At 42.8% G+C, this 20,212-nt stretch overlaps 1 protein-coding gene across 2 annotated transcripts in view; it reads left to right on the top strand.

Moving 5' to 3' along the window:
- The window catches only part of DTNBP1 (dystrobrevin binding protein 1), a 143,078-nt gene that overhangs the window by 115,072 nt on the left and 7,794 nt on the right, over positions 1–20,212 (top strand). For both annotated transcript variants that reach the window (XM_054491182.2, XM_063665839.1), the window contains one exon: positions 17,535–17,690. In XM_054491182.2, the coding sequence (XP_054347157.1) occupies positions 17,535–17,690 (156 nt within the window). The remainder of the gene's footprint in view (positions 1–17,534; positions 17,691–20,212) is intronic.

Below are 20,212 nucleotides of genomic sequence, written 5' to 3'. Positions count from 1 at the left end.
AACCTTCCTCATGCAGCATCTTCCTCAGCTTGTGGACTCAGGAACTTCTCCAGGTCCATCTTCCGTCATCCCTGTGGGCTGCAACACCAGCCTGCCTGGGAGGGGCAGAATCTGCCTCTCATCCCCATCTCATTAGCTGGCAGTGAAGGACTCCTGGTGGAAGGAGGGAGGGGACCAAGACAGCTATTCATAATACTGATTTATTCATAAGTCACTTATTCATAAGCCTTCAACAGCTTATAATTGAAAGTGATATGTCCCCATTTCAAAAATATTTTCTGGAAATAATGAGGTTTCCAGCAGATATGATCAGCTTTCAAGCATGCTGAGATCTGGCTGTCACTGAACCTTTTAGAGGCAGGATATTTCCCACTGGTGGCATGAGGATATTTATAACAAGAGGCCTTTGAACTCAAAAGCATGTTGAGCTTTGGATAAATATTTTGTATTGCAAGTATATGCAGTATTTTATTTGAAATATATGTAAATGTTGTGGGAAACAAAATTCAAAGCTATGTAAAGTGCTACTGAATTCATAATAGATTTTTGTTGTGACATACTTTCTCATAAATTGCCAAAAAAAGTATACCCATTCTTAAACTTGAAAAGGTTTGAGACTCGTTGTCCTGGATTAGAATTTTTGGACTACTTAATTTGAAATCAAGGCAGTATGAGTGGAAACATCTCTAAAGGTGATTGTTTTGAACATTTTTAAGTGTTCTTCAGTGACGTTCAAAATCCAAGGAAATCCAGCATCTGAATTCTAATTAATGTTGATAATCATTACACTAATGGTAAATTTTAAACCCAATTTTGATTTCCTGGAGCTACACTGATGGACGGTGGGGAGCTGCAGGTATCAGTAGTCAGGTTCCCTCACCTTTGGACAGGAAGTTCTTGAAGTGAGGTGGGATTGGCGTAGTCAGGATCTAGCTCTGGTGGTGGTATGGCTTGGGTCAAGGGGCAAGAGCCCTGCCCAAAAAGATTGAAAGTGATTCCTTGCTGTAGCTTTTTTCCTTGAGCTTCAAAGGCCTTTCAGATTCTGTAGTGTCCTATGAAAATGCAAATGTCCCTGGGAAACACTAAACCTAAAAATACTGAATCTTGGCTCTGAAGAGTTGAAAGGATCTTCTCTTGTTAAAACTTTTCACAAGGCTGGGGTTTGGTTGACAGCTAGCTTAGTATAAAATGCTAGAAAAAAAGATAATGCAATCTAGTGAGGACAGAACAATGAGCCTCAAGAGGGGAGGCCCAGCATTGCTGCAGGGTGCCAGAGGTGGTGAGGAGGGCTGATGGAAAGGGCAGCTGCCAGGACACCACGTCCACTGCACCTGCCATCCACATCCAGCCTGTTTCTGGATTGTGATATTTTGGTTCCCTTTTTTTTTTTTTTTTTTTTTTTCCTGAGACAAAGTCTCGCTCTGTTGCCCAGGCTGGAGTGCAATGGCACTGTCTCGGCTCACTGCAACCTCCGCCTCCTGGGTTCAAGCGATTCTCCTGTCTCGGCCTCCTCCCGAGTAGCTGGGATTACAGGCACCCGCCACCACGCCTGGCTAATTGTTGTATTTTTAGTAGAGACAGGGTTTCACCATGTTGGCCAGGCTAGTCTCGAACTGCTGACCTTGTGATCTGCCTGCCTCGGCCTCCCAAAGTGCTGGGATTACAGGCATGAGCCACCATGCCTGGTCTCGGGTTCTCTTTAAAAAGAAGAAGATCAGCTTTGTTTTTCTGATTGTAATGCTCAAATTAGAGACCTTCAGATCTTTGGAGTTAAACAAAATTGTAGGTGATATTATTTGCAACTGCATTTTATTTGCGATCTGGATCATGAGAAAACAACTGAAGCTTGTGTATTTCTCCATTCTGGTAGTGAGGGGTTACTGTCAAAATTAGTCCACATTTGTCAAGTGGTTGCTTATTCTTGAATGAATAAGATAGAAAAATATACATTTTTAATAATTAAAACTTAAATTTTACATCTGAAGGATTTTTCTCTCATGATTAAAACAAATAACAAAACCCAAACTGTAGATTTTAATATTATGTTCAATCACTATTCAACAGGCTTTTTTGTTTTTGTTTTTTAAATTAACATTGCCTTATGTTTAGATGTGCTGATGTATTAACTGCCTTCTTTTTTTCCTCTATGTCAAAATTTCTTTATATGAGTTTAGTTTTTAGATATTTCTCAAGATTCTTTTGTAACATAGCAGCCAATTTAAATCACTATAACCATAGAAATGAGAATTGTCTTACTGAGAAAATTCCATCAACATCATTTATATACTGAAATCAAAATGTTGGAAACAAGGGGATGCTTTTGGTTTTTGTGTTCTTAAGAGTTTTCTGTTGGCAAAAAACGTCCTTCCTTCCTTCCAAATGCTGTGTTATACATGGGAAGAATTGTGTGTGTGTGTGTGTGTGTGTGTGTGCGTTTGTGTGTGTCTTTAAGCTTAGAGATTAAGAATAGCAAATGCTGACCTGAATCCTGGGTGTGATCTATTTTAACACATAGATTGTGTTGAACGGCCATGAATCCATAGCAGGTAGAACTCTTTTAAAACTTTTTAAATGTGTGATTATTTATGTTGAATAACAAGCATACCAGGTTATCAAGGTTGGGAAGTTTTTGGTTAATTCAAACCTTTTATCTGTTGATATTTACCAGTCTGTCAAAGATGACCAATTTTCAAAGCAGTTAGAATATACTATAAAATGTTTTAATAATTCAGAAATCTCTTAAAATCTTTGAATGCCTTAGGTTATCATTGTGATTAGCTTTGTTATACTGTTGGAATCTGAGAGTTTCGATTAATAGAAATTTATGGTTAACATTGATTTTGCATCTCTTCAGCATTTGTTGCCATATTCACTTTCTCACATCTCACTTTGCTTGTATGTATTTTTTCTTCTCTAAAATTTTTATTTGCCAGAGTTTTGTCTATTAGCTTTGTGATACAAATATAATTTTATATTGTTTATGGGAAAATTAAATGCAGATGGCTTGAAAACTTCTGTATGTTGTCTCTGAAAATGGAGAGGATGAGAACCCACTCTGTTATATCTGGAGTTGAGGACAAAGCACAGATCTGGTCACAGGGGATCTTACCTCCTTCTGTGTGGAAGCCACCAAGCACAAGGACTGGTAATGGATTCCACAGAACGACACGGAGTTGCTAAGGAGGGAAGCCTGCCTTAAGGGGCTTATCCATTATTGTCACCCATAAGGTTGACAACAGACAGTTCTTGTCTGTGATTATGCATTTTGGTTGCTGCTGGAGCTCTTCCGTTTTGGATAATTTCACAGATATTTTCAAGAGTTAAGGAGATAACATTTCCATCATTTCTATGGATTGTACCAGCCGCTTCGTCTATGTTTCCCATTGTATAAATATTTATACAAAGTCAAAATGTAAATGAAGTAATGCAGTGGTTGCACAGATGTAGTTCATCTAGAACAGTGGTTCTCAGGCAGTGTCAGCATTACCTGGGGTTTGGTTAGAAATGCAAGTCTTTGGCCCAAATGGATTACTGAATCAGATTCTGGATATGGGGTCCAGGAATCTCTGTTCACCAGTCCGGTAGGTGATTTTGATGCTGCCAAATGTGGAGAACCACTGGTTTTCTGTCTCTACAACCCTTTTGAATGGACTCTTTAATAAATGATTTTCACTCACAGATGCTGGCAGTTGGTTTATACTACTTTTTCTAAAGTCTTTTATGCAGCGTTTTAAAAAAAGCCTTTGATTTTGAAAAGATTCCTGTAGTGATCTAAACTTCTTCCATTTTTTCCCCTCAAACTGTTAATAAGTAGGCCAATTTCATAGTTAAAATTCAGGAACATGTCAGTTGTGGCTTAAAAATTCTAGAAATTGGGCTTTTGTCTAAATATCCATAACACAAAGCTTCTAGACTGGAGTTCTTTTTAGTCTTACCAAGAAAAAAAAAAAAAAAAGAAAACCAACACTCTTGCTATTTCATGTGGCATTTTAACATACTGTTTCTGTAAAAAGCATCTTTGTCAACATATCACTGAATAGCATTTTCAAATGGCGTTGAACCATTCCTTCGAACTGTGACTCATCCATGTAGGTATTTGTCGATCTCCTACAGGAAGCAGCAGTCTTGGTGCTACCTGTACTCATTGCAGAGGCCACCACACCCTACCCTTAACCTCCTAGCCTGAGCCTGTGAATTTGAACAACAGTAATAATTTATGATTAAGTGCATTTCTCACTGATCCATTTATCTTACGATTTCTGGTTCTTATCATTCTGCAATCAATCAAATGGCCAGGAAAATGAATGTAAAAATATCTTCAGGGTTTTGTTAATAATTAAATCTTATTTTCTTGAAATGTCATTGTCTAACTCAAAAGGTCTTAAATTCCTTAATGCTAATCTGATATTCATATAATTTTAGTAAAAACAAGATAGGCTTTGGGATCACCCTTTCCTGCTCCAATCAGAAGTAAATAAAAATAGATTCTTAGCATTTAAGAACTGGAGGTGGGGCCAGGCGCAGTGGCTCACGCCTGTAATCCCAGCACTTTCGGAGGCTGAGGCAGGTGGATCACGAGGTCAGGAGTTCGAGACCAGCCTGACCAACATGATGAAACCCGTCTCTACTAAAAATACAAAAAGTAGTCGGGCGTGGTGGTACGTGCCTGTAATCTTAGCTACTCAGGAGGCTGAGGCAGGAGAATTGCTTGAACTCTGGAGGCGGAGGTTGCAGCGAGCCGAGATCGCGCCATTGCACTCCAGCCTGGGCGACAGAGCAAAACTCTGTCTCAAAAAAAAAAAAAACTGGAGGTGACCTTCCGATCCATATTCAGCCAGCTCCACCCTCCTGCCGATGGGAAATCTGAGGCCTCCAGGGTGCATGGTGAGAGGTGAGTGGTGTGCTGAGACCCGCCTGCCTGAGCTGGCCCTTCAGTCAGACCCCAGTGTTCTAAACTGCCTTGCCCTTCCCATAAAAGCTAAGGTATTGTTGAGCTTTCTGTCTTAACTATTTCTGACAAGCCTCATACACATCTTGTTCCTGCAGTGTTCATTTTGCTAATACTCTAGATAGTGGTCATTTCCTTAAGGTAATTGATAGGAATTCGAATAGTGTTCCAGAATACTAGAATAGTGTTTCCTGCAGCATGGTTTTAGGAAACAGCACTTCCAGTAGCTGTTCCTAAGGACCTAATTTTGTGACCAACTCAGTAGTTGCCATGAATTCTTTGATGTGTAAAAGTTATTTGTTCTGACTGTCTGCAAAAAAACTGCCATTATTCCTAACTACTGTGTTTTAGGTAAGGATCATCTTTTTTTAGTGGCATGTAAAAGATAAAAGTATAGTACTTGATTAATGTGTGTAAGGGGTGTGTGTGTGTGTCTGTGTTGGAGCAAGAGTTAAGAAAAGCTCTGTAAAGTCATTTAACATTATTTGAAAACGTGTGTTGACTTTAGCACGCACAGAATTGTTTTTCCAAATGCAAATTCTGAGGAATAATGTTCTATAATACTTTAGAATACTCACAGAAATAATGTATGGTATGAAATAACTATGTCTGTTTTGAAAACTAATTATTGATGAAGGCTGGATATAAAACTTTTTAAAACTGTAGAAACACAGGTCACAGAAGTTGATACCTTAAAAATTCATGTATAAAGAAAACCAATGCCAGGAAAATACTTTTACAGGTCTTTTTTTTTAATCGAGCCTGAGAAAATTTGTATTCATTTGTTAAAGTGGGGGCAGGAGATTGGGAGACTTTAAAAATTGTTGTGTATACCTTATTTGAAAACTGAGGTAAGAAAAAATGTAACTGTTAAATGGTAACAGTACAGGAAAAGTGGTTTTTAAAACTGCAAGGAAATACTGTGTATTTTGTCATTGTCTAACAAGTCCTCAGTTTCTGAACAAAATTTTTCTAAAATATATTTTACTAAGCTCAGGGAACTAAAAGTACCTTTGGAAACAGCAATTATTGAAAATATTTAAAAGGAAGCTGAAACTTGTTTCTGACAGGCATTCATATTCTGGAGAAAAGAGAGACAAAAGGAAACAGTCTGTACAATTACATATCCCTTATCTGAAATACTTGAGACTAGAAGTGTTGCAGGTTTTGGATTTTTTCCAATTTTGGAATATTTGCAGTATGCACTTACTGGTTGAGCATGGCTAAAACAAAAAACTGAAATCCTAAATGCTCCCATGAGCATCTCCTGTTAGAATCAGGTAGGTGCTCAAAAAGCTTCAGATTTCAGCACGGGGATACTCAACCTGTGTTACAATTAGTAAGTCCCAGCAAATGCTGTCAAAGATGCAGAGAGACTAGCTGACTCACACAGTGATGATGGGGATGTAAAATGGAATAGCTACTCTGGAAAAGAGTTTGGCAGTTCCTTTCAAAACCGAAAAATGAACTTACCATATGACCCAGCAGTTGCACTCTTGGGCATTTATGCAAGAGAAAGTACTTATTTTCATATAGGAACTCATATGCAAATGTTCATGACAGCTTTATTCATAATAGCCAAAAGTTGGAAACAGCCATTCAGTGGGTGAATGGTTAAACAAACTGTGGTACATCCATACCATGAAATTCTACTCAGTAATAAAAGGGAACAGATTATTATGTGCTGTAGCTTGGAGAAACCCCAAGGCAATTATGCTGAGTGAAAAAAGCGAGTCTCAGAAGGATATATAGTACATGATTCCACTTACATAACATATGAAATAACATAATTATAGATTTGGAGTCCAGCTGAGTGTTTGGGGAGGGAGGGCATGGCTATAAAAGGTGTTGGAAGTAAATGCTTGGTGTCACCAAGTGAAAATGACACTCAGGCAAAAGTTTTCTCAGCAAGGCAATTTACTTCTATAGAAGGGTGCGTCTTGTGGATGGAACAATGGAGAGAGCACACCAGACAAAGAAGGGGAAGGGGTCTTATTCCTAATGCCGCTAGCTCCTACTGCTGTGTCTTTCCCTTGTTGGCTAGTGTTGGACCGCACAGTCTAAGCTAATTCCAATTGGCTCTTTTAAAGAGAGCAAGGGTATGAGCCGGAGTGGCAGGGTGAGTAGTTTTGGTGGAAGGGACAGTTACAGAACAGGTGACTAAGGATGCCTAAGGACAGAACAGGTGACAGAGGCTAGGAGGTGGTCATTTACTGAAACTAGGGGCAAGGAGAGTAAAGAACGAGAAAGTTAAACTTTAAAATGGAGAACAAAGAACAGGGAAGCTGAACATACTGACATATTGGTTCTTTAAAGAACAACTCAGAACTTATTGTACTTAACAATTTTTCTCCTTCTTGAATTTTAAAGGAAGTTAACAGGCTAAACTTTGAAGAGGAATTTACTGTATCCTACAAAGGGAACCTGAGGGAGTCTTATGGTGGTACTATGTTGATGTGGTACTTACACAAGGCTATGCATGTGGTAAGACTGCATGGAGCTGTATGCGCGTCTGCACGCACACACAGCGCATGTGTGACTGGTGAAATCTGAATAAGCTTTGTGGATTGTACCCATGTCAATTGTTGGGTTTTGACCTTATACCAGAATTATGTAAGATGTTAGTACTGAGGGACATTCAGGATGTACATTTCTAGATAACATCCTATGAACCTGTAATTATTTCAAAGTAAAAAGCTTTAAAAATTGAGTATTGCAATTTCATATAGTCATCCTAATGGGGGGAAAATCCCTGATGAGTATACACCGAAATGTGCTAGTTTTAGTCATCTATTTATGGGGACTACAAAGGGACTTTCACCCTATTATTTGTGGAATAAATAATTTTTCATGGCTAAAAATTTTCCTCAATGTACATAGTTCATGCATCAAAAATACCCTATTAAATAAATGCAAATAGGCCGGGGATGGTGTCTCATGCCTGTAATCCCAGCACTTTGGGAGACTGAGGTGGGTGGATCACCTGAGGTCAGGAGTTCGAGACTAGCCTGGCCAACATGGTGAAACCCTGTCTCCGCTGAAAATACAAAAATGAGCCAGGTGTGGTTGTACACATCTGTAGTCTCAGCTACTCAGCTACTCGGGAGGCTGAGACACAAGAATCACTTAAACCCAGGAGGTGGAGGTTGCAGTGAGCCAAGATCGTGCCATTGCACTCCAGCCTGGGCAACAGAGTGAGACTCTGTCTCAAAAGAAAAAAATGCAAATAATTAGAAGCATAAAAAATTTGGCCAGGCGCGATGGCTCACACCTGTAACCTAGCACTTTGAGAGGCCGAGGCAGGTGGATCAAAAGGTCAGGAGATCGAGACCATCCTGTCAAACAATGTGAAACCCTGTCTCTACTAAAAATACAAAATTAGCTGGGTGTGGTGGTGTGTGCCTGTAATCCCAGCTACTCAGGAGGCTGAGGCAGGAGAATGGCTTGAACCAGGGAGGCGGAGATTGCAGTGAGCCAAAATTGCACCACTGCACTCCAGCCTGGTGACAGAGTGAGATTCCGTCTAAAAAAAACAAAAAACAAAACAAAAATCATAGATCCCAATTTTTAAAATCGGTCACATTGACAGAATTTAATGTCTTCTAGTGGTTACGTAATTTGACAGACTGTTGGCAATTGTTTTTATCAAAAAACAGCTTGAAGAGATGTTTGTTTGTATTCAGAAAATTGTTTAGAGACTTACACAGATTTCACAGTTCTCTCTTGATCATGTCACATGTATTTTAATATCACAAAACTCATATTTCCTAACTCAATATAAAAACATCTGAATTGTAAATATTGAAGTTAGTTTTTAAAGTTTATTCTTAGTCTTATTTATTTTGAATGAACAATGCTCTTAATCTTTAATAGAGAGATTACTAGAATTTTTCTCAATTCATGTTTAGTAAGTGTTACGTTTCTCTTTTAACATTTTGAACTCTTAACAGAGAGGCTTATCCTAGTTTTCTACACATGACTCCCAGAGGTTTGGGGGCCTTTTTCGGTCATTAACACCTCACTGTATTTATTACCTATCTCGGTTAAAAGGCTTAGTTGTAGAATATGTTGAATTTGTTCCTGAAATGAACTTGATTTTTTTTAAATTTCATATATCTTGTGCCACCCTTATGCCCCATTAAAACGTATAATTGAGAACTGATTATTCCATCTTCACTGGTAATGGAATTTTTTGTTGTTTTGAGTAATTATTCATTTGAAATTGATAGTGGTAGCTAAAGTGGAAGTTGCAGTCAGATAAAACTTGAGCAATGTTCTGGAGTTGAAATTAAAAGACATAGGCCTGAGGTGATAATGGAATTAAATGATTACTCTTGACTCGTCGTAGAAAAACTACTGCATCTTGTTTTGATTTTTGATTGCTCAGCCCCAATATACAGAAAGGGCTCTGAGATGAAGTGGGGAGCTGATGGAGACAGCTGGGGATGTTTCAGATACCTAGTTAGGAACATGTTTTAAAACTTAAAACAGTGATTTTTTTCTCCTTTTTTTAATCTGAAGTCCATTTGTTGAAGTTCTTAACATCTTTGTATTTGTCTGGCTTTCCCCAGTATAATAAATGGCATCTTAATGTGAGCAAGGGGTCATTTTTCCTTCTAGAAAATGTTCTGTAATTTAGATTTTTCAGTCCTCATTCTAAAATTCAGATGCTGTTAAACCTCTAGATTTGAAATTTTTCCTTCAAATATCCTCCCATCATTTCACCTCTCCCATATTTGGTTGTTTTCTTGATGCAGGCCCAATTGATGATTTCAGTACACACAGCACAATTAGAACATCCTCATTCAGTCACGTCGCTAAGGGCAAATGTCTCTTAGCTGCTGGGCAGCAAAGTTATTTTTAACTGCCCGCTTTGTGCTTTTTCATAGTCATCCTGAATAGTGGCTGGTGTGGTGCAACTATACTCGGTCCTCAGTGAAGCTGGCTTAGTGCTCAGCCCCAATATACAGAAAGGGCTCTGAGATGAAGTGGGGAGCTGATGGAGACAGCTGGGGATGTTTCAGATACCTAGTTAGGAACATGTTTTAAAACTTAAAACAGTGATTTTTTTCTCCTTTTTTTTAATAAGTCATTTTAAGGCCAGGCGCAGTGGTTCACGCGTGTAATCCCAGCACTTTGGGAGGCCGAGGCAGGCGGATCACGAGGTCAGGAGATCGAGACCATCTTGTCTAACACGGTGAAACCCTGTCCCTACTAAAAATACAAAAAAATTAGCTGGGAGTGGCAGCATGCACCTGTAGTCCCAGCTACTTGGGAGGCTGAGGCAGGAGAATGGCATGAACCCGGGAGGCAGAGCTTGCAGTGAGCCGAGATCGCGCCACTGCACTCCAGCCTGGGAGACAGAGCAAGACTCCATGTCAAAAAAAAAAAAAAGAAAGTCATTTTAACTTTCCTAATCTAACCCCTCCTCCTTTGTGAAGGTCGAGACATGATTAGATTTCATTCTGATGTAGAAAAAACTGAGATAAACTGAAAGGCCAATAATTCAGCAACATGAGAGAATCAAACTTTTAAAGCAGAAGTAGTCTTGAGAAAAATGTTTTTATGTTATATATCTATAGAAAATCTTAATTCAGTTAAAACAAGATATTCTATAATTAAAACCCCTTTGATGATTTCTGCATTGATCTTTGGTTTTGAGCTGCCTATTCTGGAATTATTTTTTAAAAGAAGATTAGCTGAACTTTGAAGTAGTTGAAGCATACTTAATGTATTTTAGGGTTGACTTATTCTAATGCACTTGACAGCCATGAATCATTTGAACAGATATGTTGACAACTGAAGTGAAACAAATGAAAAGACATCCTCTTCAGTTCAATTTTTTTTCTTATGAGTACACTCTAAATTCCTTGCAGATTTATTAAGAGTACTGAAAGGTAACTAATTCTTAAGCATCTGAGTGGGGCCCAGAGCAGGTGATTTTCAGTGCATAGTGAGTCCTGGTTCTTGGTAATATTTCGTGTTGCTCCCTCTTCAAGAGGCTGTTGTTTAAATAATGCTGATATTAATATTAGCTGCCAGCTATTGGCCAACACTGTATGCTTGGTGATTCGTATTTGCTACCTCGTTTAATCCTGCCAACAACCTTACGAAATAGGTGTTTTTACCGCACTTGTATGGAGGAGAAGTTGCAACTCTGGTGAAATCAGTTATGTGGAAATTCTGAGACCAGGATTTAGCTGCAAGTCCTTTGGGAGGCGATTCCAAGAAGCAGGAGCGAGAGGGACAGGGAGAGTGAGACAGCGAGGAAAAGAAGCTAAAAACAGGAAGCTGCTAAAGCCAGTGAGGATGCGCCATCGTACTAGGATCTCTGAGAAGTGTTGAGAATGCCTCCTAGAATCGTCCACCCAAAGGATGTTAGACCAGGGTCCTAAGACACTGACCTCCGTCACCTGTTGGTTGAGAACTGCCTTAATTCCACAAAACTTCTGGGCTGTGCTGGCTGGGTTCCCTGAGATTCAGAGAATACTCTGACCAGAAAAACATAGCCACACAAGCATGGCTGTGAGGTGGGACCCTCTGTGCATACCAATGAGCGCACACAGAACTGGCTCCCATAGCTGCAGCTGAACGTAGAGGTAGACCAGAGGGCTGTGCCGAGAGGCGTTAGGAGTGTAGGACCTGAGTTGGGCCTAGCCCAAAACCTGTGAGCACAAGAAACTCTTCCCACTGTGGCAGACTGTCTCCACATAAACACATATGTGGGATGAGGGTAGCGGGAAATGGAGAGAAGGCACCCAGTATTGGCAACAGTATGAGCAGAATACACAGAGGAAATATTATACATGTGATTACATGCTAATTAGGAATATTTACTTTTCCTATGTTGCTTTGGTTAGCATTAGTTTGTGCTTCTTGCATGTATGTAGATCAGAATATAAGAAGAAAGCCCACAGTATTCTTAAGTATTAGACACTGTACCTGATTTGAGATGATAAACTCCATCACTGGGTTTTAAGGTCTGCCATGCTGGACTCCGGAGTTGAGAGTGTGGTGCTGGGAATGTGGGGGTGGACGGGGACTAAGGCAGATAACGGACCTCATTCACCATTGTCCATGGTAAGAGCTGCTGCGTTTGTTTTGTTAACAATCTTGATAACACCCCTAGATATTGATATTCCCCTGAGCTGAACCAGAGGGAACAATGCCTTGGGTGAAATGGTTTGTTATAGTGTATCCCAGGACAGAAGGTAGCTGAAAAGTTCTGCTGATGACTAGATTTTCTGGAGTAATAGCACCCAAACTCAGCGGAGCAGGGTGTCTGCCACAGACACAGGGTAGGAGTTAGGACATATTTATGTAAGGTAAGGCACTCAGGTTGTCCTTTTTCATTTTTACAGTCAACCAGATTTGGTCAGGGACCTGAATTCATACAGACAGCCTGTTTGGAATAAGCCCATATTGCTGTGTGTAATAGATAACCACAAACATAACAGTTTAAAATGAAACAAATTTATCAGCTTCCAGTTTGTAGGGCAGAAGTCTAGGCAAAGTGTGACTGGGTTCTCTGCCCAGTATTCCATGAGGCTGAGATCAGGGGTCGCAGAGCTGCATTTTTTTCTGGAGGCACTGGAGAAGAATCTGTATGAGGGCCCTTCAGGTCATTGCCAGAGTTCAGGCTCCTAGTGATTGTGGGATGGAGGCCCTTTTTCTTTCACCTGCTGTCAGCCCGGGGCTGCTCTCAGCCCCAGGATGCCACCCACATTCCTTTCCACGTGGCCCCCTCCATCCTCCAACCCAGCAACAGATAATGGCCCTGTGTCAAATCCCTGTCACGCTTCACATCTTTCTCCAAGAAGGCCCAATTCCCTTCACAAGCCTGGCTAGGCCAGGCTCACCCAGATGTTCCCCCTTTAAGGAGTCAGCTGTGCCATGGACATCACCTAGGCACAGGGTAAAACCCATCCCAGCCCCAGGCCTATGGAGTGCAGGGCAGGTACGCCAGGGAGCAGGTCTCAGAGCCACCTTAGGATTCTGCCTGCACCCCTGTGAAGCACAAAGGATTTAAGATCTAAAAGCAAGTTTAGAAATAACCCTTTACCCATGTACCAGGTCAAAAATGGTAAATGTCTGACTCTGATTTCATTTTTTGTATTCTCTGTACATGCTGTATTAGTCCATTTTCACACAGCTATAAAGAAATAGCTGAGAGGGGTAATTTATAAACAAAGGAGGTTTAATTGACTCACAGTTCTGCATAGCTGGGGAGGCCTCAGCAAAGTTATAAGAATGGCAGAAGGGGAAGCAGTCACCTTCTTCACAAGGCAGCAGGAGAGAGTGTGAGCGTGTAGAGGAACTGTCAAACACAAAACTATCAGATCTTATGAGAACTAGTCACTATCACAGGAACAGCATGGGAGAAACTGCCTCCATGATCCAATTACCTCCCTCCCTCAGCATAGGGATTACAATTTAAGATGAGATTTGGGTGGGGACACAGAGTCAAACTCTATTATTCCGCCCCAGGCCCCTCCCAAATCTCATGTCTTTTCACATTCAAAACCAATCATGCCTTCCCAACAGTCTCCCAAAGTCTTAACTCATTCCAGCATTAACCCAAAAGTCTTATTATTTTTTTTTTTTTTTGAGATGCAGTCTCGCACTGTCGCCCAGGCTAGAATGCAGTGGCGTGATCTTGGCTCACTGCAACCTCTGCCTCCCGGGTCCCGGTTCAAGCAATTCTTCTGCCTCAGCCTCCTGAGTAGCTGGGATTACAGGTATGCATCACCATGCCCAGCTAAATTTTTTTGTATTTTTAGTAGAGACAGGGTTTCACCATGTTTGCCAGGCTGGTCTTGAACTCCTGACCTCGTGATCTGTGTGCCTTGGTCTCCCAAAGTGTTGGGATTACAGGCGTGAGCCACTGCGCCTGGCCTAAGCCAAAAGTCTTAAGTCCAGAGTCTCATGTGACACAAGGCAAATGTCTGGCCTAGGAGCCCATAAAGTCAAAAGCAAGTTAGTTACTTCCAAGATACAATGGGTGTACAGGCATTGGATCAATGTTCCCATTCCAAATGGGAGAAATTGGCCAAAACAAAGGGTCTACAGGCCCCAAGCAAGTCTGAAATCCAGCAGGGTAGTCATTAAATCTTAAAGCTCCAAAATAATCTCCTTTGACTTCATGCCTTACTTCCAGGTTACAGGGGTGGCTCCCATGGCCTTGGGCAGCTCCTTCATGGGTTGGCATTGGAATGCCTGCATCTTTTCCAGATTCATGGTGCAAGCTGTCAGTGGATCTACCATTCTGGGCTCTGGAGGGCAGTGGTCCTCTTCTCACAGCTCCACTAGGCAGTGCCCCAGTGGGGACTCTGTGGGGGTGGTGGGGCAGCAACCCCACATTTACCATTTGCACTGCCCTAATAGAGATCTCCATGAGGGCTCTGTCCCTGCAGCAGACTTTTGCCTGGACATCCAGGCATTTCCATACATCCTGTGAGATCTAGGCCAAGGTTTACAAACCTCAATTCTTGACTTCCATGCACCTGCAGGCCTAACACCATGTGGAAGCTGCCGAAGCGTGTGGCTTGCACCCTCTGAAGCAATAGCCCGAGCTGTACCTTGGCCCCTTTTAGCCACGGCTGTAGTTGGAGTGGCTGGAATGCAGGGTGCCATGTCCCAAGGCTGCACAGAGCAGCTGGGCCCTGAGCCTGGCACACAAAACTATTTTTCCTCCTAGGCCTCAGGGCCTGTGATGGGAGAGGCTGCTGCCAAAATCTCTGACATGCCCTGGAGACATTTTCCCCATTGTCTTGGCACTTAACATTCAACTCCTCATTACTTATGCAAATTTCTGCAGCTGGCTTGAATTTCTCCCCAGAAAATGGGTTTTTCTTTTCTGTCGCATTGTCAGGCTACAGATTTTCTAAACTTTTGTGCTTTGCTTTTCTTGTAAACATAAGCTCCAATTTCAAACCATTTCCTTGTGAACACATAAAACTGAAAGCTTTCAGAATAATCCAGGTCATGTCTTGAATGCTTTGCTGCTTAGAAATTTCTTCCACCAGATACCCTTAATCATTGCTCTCAGGTTCAAAGTTCCACAGATCTCAAAGGCAGGGGCAAAATGCCACCAGTCTGCTAAAGCATAGCATGAGTGACCTTTACTCCAGTTCCCAATAAGTTCCTCATCTCCATCTGAGACCACCTCAGTCTGGACTTCATTGTTCACATCACTATCAGCATTTTGGTTGAAACCATTCAACAAGTCTCTAGGAGGTTCCAAAGTTTCCCATATCTTCCTGTCTTTTTCTGAGCCCTCCAGACTGTTCCAACCTCTACCCATAACCCAGTTCCAAAGTCCCTTCCACATTTTCAAGTATCTTTATATCAATACCCCACTCTCTCCAGTACCAATTGGCTGCATTAGTCAATATTCACACTGCTATAAAGAAATACCTGAGGCCGGGTGCAGTGGCTCACACGTGTAATTCCAGCACTTTGGGAGGCTGAGGCAGGCAGATCACTTGAGTTAGGAGTTTGAGACCAGCCTGATCAACATGGCAAAACTCCGTCTCTACTAAAAATACAAAAAATTAGCTGGGCATAGTGGCATGCTCCTGTAATCCCAGCTACTTGGGAGGCTGAGGCACAATAATTGCTTGAACCCAGGAGGCAGAGGTTGCAGTGAACTGAGATCGCACCACTGTCACTGCACTCCAGCTTGGGGAACAGAGTAAGACTCTGTCTCAAAAAAAATAGGTAATTTATAAACAAAGGAGGTTTAATTGACACAGCTCTGCATGGCTCTGGGGAGGCCTCAGGAAACTTACGATCATGGCAGAAGGGGAAGCAGGCTCCTTCACAAGGTGGAGAGCGTGAGCATGTGAAGGAGGAACTGTCAGACACTTACACAACCATCAGATCTAGTGAGAACTACTCACTATCACGAGAACAGCATGGGGGGACTGCCCCCATGACCCAATCACTTCCCTCCTCTGATGTGATAATTACAATTCCATATGAGATTTGGGTGGGAACACAGAGCTAAACCATATCACGTGCCTTGAGGAAAAGTTAAACTACTGGAAAGTGTTTATAGCTGGGAGACTTGGGGTTCTTGCTTGAATGACCAGGTGAAGGTTAATTATGTTAGTGTTCTTGCCTTGTATATTGCTGACTCAGGCTTATCTTGAAGGGTCGCTGGTCCCTTAAATTATAAAATTATTTCACATCCTTTCATGTTTCATATCAATATTGAGTTAATATTTCTATCCCAAATTTTCAGATGAAAAGGTTAACTGATTAGGTTGTGTGGTCAGTAAACACTAAAAAGCCAAGACTAAGCACTTTGTAATACACCATGATGGCTACATACTTACTTTTTTTGTTCCCAACTTTTTTTTTTTTTTTTTGAGACGGAGTCTCGCTCTGTCTCCCAGGCTGGCGTGCAGTGGCACAATCTCGGCTCACTGCAACCTCTGCCCCCTGGGTTCAAGTGATTCTCCTGCCTCAGTCTCCTGAGTAGCTGGGAATACAGGCGCCTGCCACCATGCCTGGCTAATTTTTGTATTTTTAGTAGAGATGGGGTTTCACCGTATTGGCCAGGCTGGTCTCGAACTCCTTACCTCAGGTGATCCGCCTGCCTCGGCCTCCCAAAGTGCTGGGATTACAGGCATGAGCCACCGCGCCTGGCCCTGTTCCCAACTTTTTACTGTGGTAAAATACACATAAAATTTACCATTTTATGTGTACATAGAATTCGTAAGTGTCCAGCTGAGTGGTATTAAATATATTCATGCTGTGCATCCATCACTACCATCCATCTCCAGATGTCTTTCGTCTTGTAAAACTGAAAATCTGTACCCATTAACCACTAAGCCCCCACGCCCTCTCCCCAGCCCTGAGAGCACACTTCGTGTCTCCATCGAGCTGACTGCTCTAGGTACCTCATATGAGTGGAAGCACACAGCATTTGCCTTTTCGTGACTCTGGCTTACTGCACTTAGCATATGTGCTCCAGGTTCACCCATGTTACAGCGTGTGTCAGAATTTCCCTCCTTTTTAAGGGTGAATAGTATTCCACTGTTACATACTTTTAACAAACATACCTTGAGAGCTTATTGTGTGCCAGGCACTGAGCTGAGTGACAGCATGTTGAAATGAGTCATATATGGTCACAGTCTTGCAGGGACTCCAAATCCTTAGCAATTGCACTGCAATTTTTGTAAGTCAGCTGCAAAAGTCTAAACACAGGGATGCGGAAACATCTGGACGGAGCAGCAGACTCCACTGGAGTTAGTAGGACGACGACCTGAGAAGCTGGTCTTGGAAGGTGAACAGCTGTTTGTGACTGATGAATGGGCGATGCGGGTGGGAAGGTCGTTCCAGCAAAGGGAACAGCACATGCAAAGGTGTGGAACGAAGGGCCTGACCGCCCAGGTAGGGGAAGAAGTGCAGCAGATTGGGGGACAAGGAGGCCAGCTGTACACGCAGTCGGGGCACCAGCCCAGTCTGTCAACGTGGCATGACTCCATCCACTTGGAGGGTGGATGCGAGCAGCTGTTTATACCCATTTCCTCTCTCAGTCCCTTTTCAAACCCTAACCCCAGTTATTCTGTTTCCTCAGCTGAACTAGATGCAGAGCACGCCCAGAAGGTCCTGGAAATGGAGCACACCCAGCAAATGAAGCTGAAGGAGCGGCAGAAGTTTTTTGAGGAAGCCTTCCAGCAGGACATGGAGCAGTACCTGTCCACTGGCTACCTGCAGATCGCAGAGCGGCGAGGCGAGTGGGGCCTGGGGCTGCTGGAGCGGGGACTCACCGGCTGTGCAGGGTGGCGATGGACCCCTCTCCCCAGAGCAGGGCATGGGGCAGAGTCCTCAGAAGTTCTGTTCTGTTATGAGACCCCGGCAACCAAAATGTGTGTGTCGGGCCACCTCTCTCTTGCCCTGCTTTTGTCTCTTCTATCAGTCTAAGCTTTAGTTGAAGATGTATTTTTTTAATACCTCTAAAGATTACAGATACAGCCAGGCGTGGTGGCTCACGCCTGTAATCCCAGCACTTTGGCAGGCCAAGGCAGGCAGATCACCCGAGGTCAGGAGTTTGAGACCAACCTGGCCAACATGGTGAAACCTCGTCTCTACTAAAATACAAAAATTAGTTGGCCACCATGTCTGTAATCCCAGCTACTCGGGAGGCTGAAGCACGGGAATCACTTGAACCCGGGAGGCGGAGGTTGCCATGAGCCGAGATCACGCCACTGCACTCCAGCCTAGGTGGCAGAGTGAGACTGTCTCCAAAAAAAAAAAGATTACAAACACAAATTATGCTTCTAGAAAACCTGCAAAATTACCAAAATGGAAAAAAGAAAAATTGCCCTTAATTCTCCAGTACAGAATAGTCCCTGTTACTGCTTTTCGTGTGTTCTTTCTAGTCTCTGTCGAGTCTGCTTATCTAATTGCTATCTGACTGGACCGTACATATATATGGCTTTGTCTCTAACTTTTCTTCATGTTATATAGGGCTCTTTCCCCCTGTTGTTAAAAATACTATGAGAGGTTGTGTGTCAAAGGCTGCATCTTTTTGTCATGATGTATCCTAATATATTCCACCAGTTTCCCTAGCTGAACATTTAAAATCTTTCCCTCAGTAAATAGTGCTGTAAGGAACAAGCTGATTAGAAGTCCATACACTGAACTCCTTCTTCCCAGCTTTTCCTTTGGAAGAACTGAGTGACTCAGAGGTGCAGCACGGGTGGGCAGGGCAGCGGCGCTGGGCAGCTTACATTTTCCCTCCAGCCTGCGCCACGCAGGCAGTACCAGACCCCGGGCAGCAGGGAGACCCGTCCAAACCTTCCCGTTTTCCTGCCCTCCCATTCTCCTGAACGTCTCATCACCTCCTGGACACCTCCCTCAACCCCCCAAATCTCAGCCTTCATCCTTTCCCCAGGCTTGCCTGGCCCTGTCGTTTGTTCTCTCTATCCTGCCCCCAACCACATCCCCCAGGAGTGTTTCTTCCTTGTCATCCAGTTCTGTGTCCCCTCCAAGGAGAGGTTAAAGAAATCCAAGAATGAGGCCAGGTGCAGTGGCACACGCCTATAATCCCAGTTCTTTAGGAGGCCGAGGTGGGTGGATCATGAGGTCAAGAGATGGAGACCATCCTGGCCAACATGGTGAAACCTCATCTCTACTAAAAATACAAAAATTAGCTGGGCGTGGTGACACGTGCCTGTAGTCCCAGCTACTCAGGAGGCTGAGGCAGGAGAATCGCTTGAACCTGGGAGGCAGAGGTTGCAGTGAGCTGAGATCGCACCACTGCACTCCAGTCTGGCGACAGAGCAAGACTCCATCTCAAAAAATAAATAAAAGAAATCCAAGAATGAGGAAAGAAAATAATGTTGAGAAAAACAGATGAATAGTAGTAGCTGAAGACCTCAGAGTGTGCTGGTGAATGCAGTCAGTTAGTTGTGTGGATGATGCTTGTTTACCTTCCAATGCACAGTATAGATTTGAAGCTTAACAACGTTCTCTGGAGTCAGCCTTCACCATTCTTGTATCCTGCAACCCTGCATTTGTCCTCCGTGCGTTTCCTCTGAGCATACGTGCAGGATTCTGGTGCTTCCACGTTTGCTGCAAATTGTAGAGAGTGGCTTCCCATGGCTCCTTTGGGAGGAAGGAGAGGGTTTGCTCCAGGGATTTTTATCCTGTTATGGGTAGAAACCGAGAAGGACACTGTCTTACCCCAGCTGCCATAACAAAACAATATGGACTGGGTGACTTCAACAGCAGATATTTATTTTCCCTCAGTTCTGGAGGCCTCAGATCCAAGATCAGCATGCTGGCGTGGTTGGTTTCTGATGAGGGCCCCCTTCTCCCTATGTGTGCACGTGGCCAACAGTAGGGTGGAGCTCTCTGCTATCTCTTGGTATTAGGGCTAATCTCAACCACAGGGGCCATGTCCATCTGACCTCATCTAACTTAATTACCTCCCAAAGGCCCCAGCTCCAAATGTCCTCATATTGGGGGTTAGGGCTTCAACATACACATTTTACGGGGACACATTCAGTCCATACAGATACACCCTGGCCGACCCACACATTTGAACATAATGACACATCGCACCAATGTCTCATGTCATAGAAGAGATGCAGTGATGATGGACAGTCATAGAAACTCTGATTGCTAAACAATTTAACTCTATCTTCCTTCAGTTTAGCACTTGCTGGTGAGCCCAGAGGAAGCACAGAGAAATGAAAGTGCCTCTCAGGAAGCTCCCATTATAGGGAGAGCCGTGGACACACCCCCAAG

This window comes from Pongo pygmaeus, chromosome 5, assembly GCF_028885625.2.
Source record: "Pongo pygmaeus isolate AG05252 chromosome 5, NHGRI_mPonPyg2-v2.0_pri, whole genome shotgun sequence".
Lineage (NCBI taxonomy): Eukaryota > Metazoa > Chordata > Mammalia > Primates > Hominidae > Pongo > Pongo pygmaeus.
The sequence above is the reverse complement of the archived record's forward strand: the minus strand, read 5'-3'. Positions and strand labels throughout refer to the sequence as shown.